General features: G+C 40.1%; 1 protein-coding gene across 1 annotated transcript; it reads left to right on the top strand.

Annotated features, from left to right (window-relative positions):
- Window positions 1-660: 660 nt before the first annotated feature.
- On the top strand, window positions 661-1599 carry LOC101642951 (olfactory receptor 51I2). The gene has a single exon (XM_004717037.1). The coding sequence runs from the start codon at window positions 661-663 to the stop codon at window positions 1597-1599; it is 939 nt and encodes a 312-aa protein (XP_004717094.1).
- The last annotated feature ends 509 nt before the right edge of the window (window positions 1600-2108 follow it).

Here is a 2108-nt window from a genome sequence, read left to right as displayed (position 1 = left end):
AATTAAAAAATTATGTCCAATAAAGAGAAAAGTGATGTCCAGGGCATTCATTCATCTCCATACCCCAATCCAACTACTATTCCCAGTCTCTGCCCAAATACACACCATCATTCAAACTCATTCTCAGGAATGGTTCCATTAATTGGGGACATTTGAATTTAATGATATATCAAGAAAATAATCAAATTTATATGAATCAATTTATAATGCAAGTATCTGTATTCCTGTAATATCAACCCATGAATTTTAATGAACATATTTCTGTTGAATGATAACTCTGAAATACATTTTAAAATGTGCATTATACTATTAATACAGTTTCCATTAATTAAGTAATATGTTGGAAGCTTCTGGCAATGTTTTCCTTCTTTCACAATACAAAGGGGAATATTAGGGCAACTTGTGGCCTAACAATTGTATAGTATGGAAAATAATTTTGCCTGAATTTTCCTAAAACTAGGGAGTTCATGAATGTATCCTTCCCAAATGTGTAGATGTTATCTGCTGTGTCTCTTATTCCCTGGTTTCTTCTCCTCCAGTATGCACAAATCACCGAATTCTTCGAGTTTCCAAGTTTTCAGAAAATTTTAAATACAACTCAGAAGTTTCCAAGCTAAGTCAAGTGGTCTGACGTTGAAAAGTAACCTGCTTTCTCCTCCCATGGGGTTGTTCAATGTTACTCACCCTGCTTCCTTCCTCCTGACTGGCCTGCCTGGTCTGGAGAGCTTTAACTCCTGGCTGGCAGGACCCCTCTGTGTCATGTACGCTGTGGCCCTTGGGGGCAACACGGTGATCCTGCATGTTGTTCGAGTAGAGCCCAGCCTCCATCAACCTATGTACTATTTCCTGTCTATGCTGTCCTTTAGTGATGTGGCCATGTCTGTGGCTACGCTACCCACTGTTCTGAGAACCTTCTGCCTGGATGCCCGAAGCATTCCTTTTGATGCTTGCCTAGTTCAGATGTTTTTCATACACTCTTTCTCCATGATGGAGTCCGGTATTCTCCTGGCCATGAGTTTTGATCGCTACGTAGCCATCTGCCACCCCTTGCGCTATGCCACGGTGCTCACCAATGAAATCATTGCTGGAATGGGCTGTGCTGTGACTGTCCGCAGTTTTATCACCCTCTTTCCTCTTCCCTTTCTCATCAAAAGGCTGCCAATCTGCAAATCCAATATTCTTTCCCATTCCTACTGCTTGCATCCAGACATGATGAAGCTGGCCTGTGCTGACATCACCATCAACAGTATTTATGGGCTCTTTGTTCTCATATCCACTTTTGGCATGGACCTGCTTTTTATATTCCTCTCCTATGTGCTTATTTTGCGCTCTGTTATGGTCATTGCTTCCCATGAAGAACGTCTCAAAGCTCTCAATACCTGCGTGTCACACATTTCAGCTGTACTTGCATTTTATGTGCCAATGATTGGGGTATCCACTGTGCACCGATTTGGGAAGCATGCCCCACGCTACATTCATGTGCTCATGTCAAATGTCTACCTCTTTGTGCCTCCTGTACTCAACCCTCTCATTTATAGTGTCAAAACAAAGGAGATCCGCCGTGCCATTGTCCGCATGTTTCAGCGCATGAAAATGTGACTTTCGTATTTGACTTTTGTTCATCATGGCCATGGGCCATTGTTATGGCATCATCGTCATTCCCATGATCACCATGTATAAAATAGAGAAGTTTTAGAGAAAGAGTAAAAGCCAGGAAATGGTAATGTAAAACTTAGAAAACAAGAAGTTCAAATGAGTGGTACTTTGAATACACCCCAATGGCACCTATACAAATTGGAAGTTATTAAGTGATTAGGAAAAATTATACACATGAAGTTTAATCTGAGTTAATAGTCATTTACTGTATTAATAAATATCACCAATATAAAAAGCATTAATGTGTTGAGTGCTTAAATGTCTCAGGTTCTTTTCCAAATTGCGTATATATTTCGTAGTTGATTGCATGAACATAACAAGCTTGAAACACACAGAAGAAAGTAAAATTTCCAGAGCTAACCTGAGATCCAGATCAGAGTCAATGCTAGCAAAGCTCATCTTTCCACATAACAACTTAAAATACTATCTCACTTTCTCATTGGTGTGGCTCT

Source organism: Echinops telfairi, unplaced genomic scaffold, assembly GCF_000313985.2.
Source record: "Echinops telfairi isolate 266 unplaced genomic scaffold, ASM31398v2 ScPeMD7_41;HRSCAF=154, whole genome shotgun sequence".
Taxonomy (NCBI): domain Eukaryota; kingdom Metazoa; phylum Chordata; class Mammalia; order Afrosoricida; family Tenrecidae; genus Echinops; species Echinops telfairi.
This window is presented reverse-complemented; position numbering and strand designations above follow the sequence as displayed.

What these genes read in the sequence shown, in the direction of transcription:
- LOC101642951 (XM_004717037.1), top strand. Translation starts at nt 661, where the DNA reads ATGGGGTTGTTCAATGTTACTCACCCTGCTTCCTTCCTCCTGACTGGC.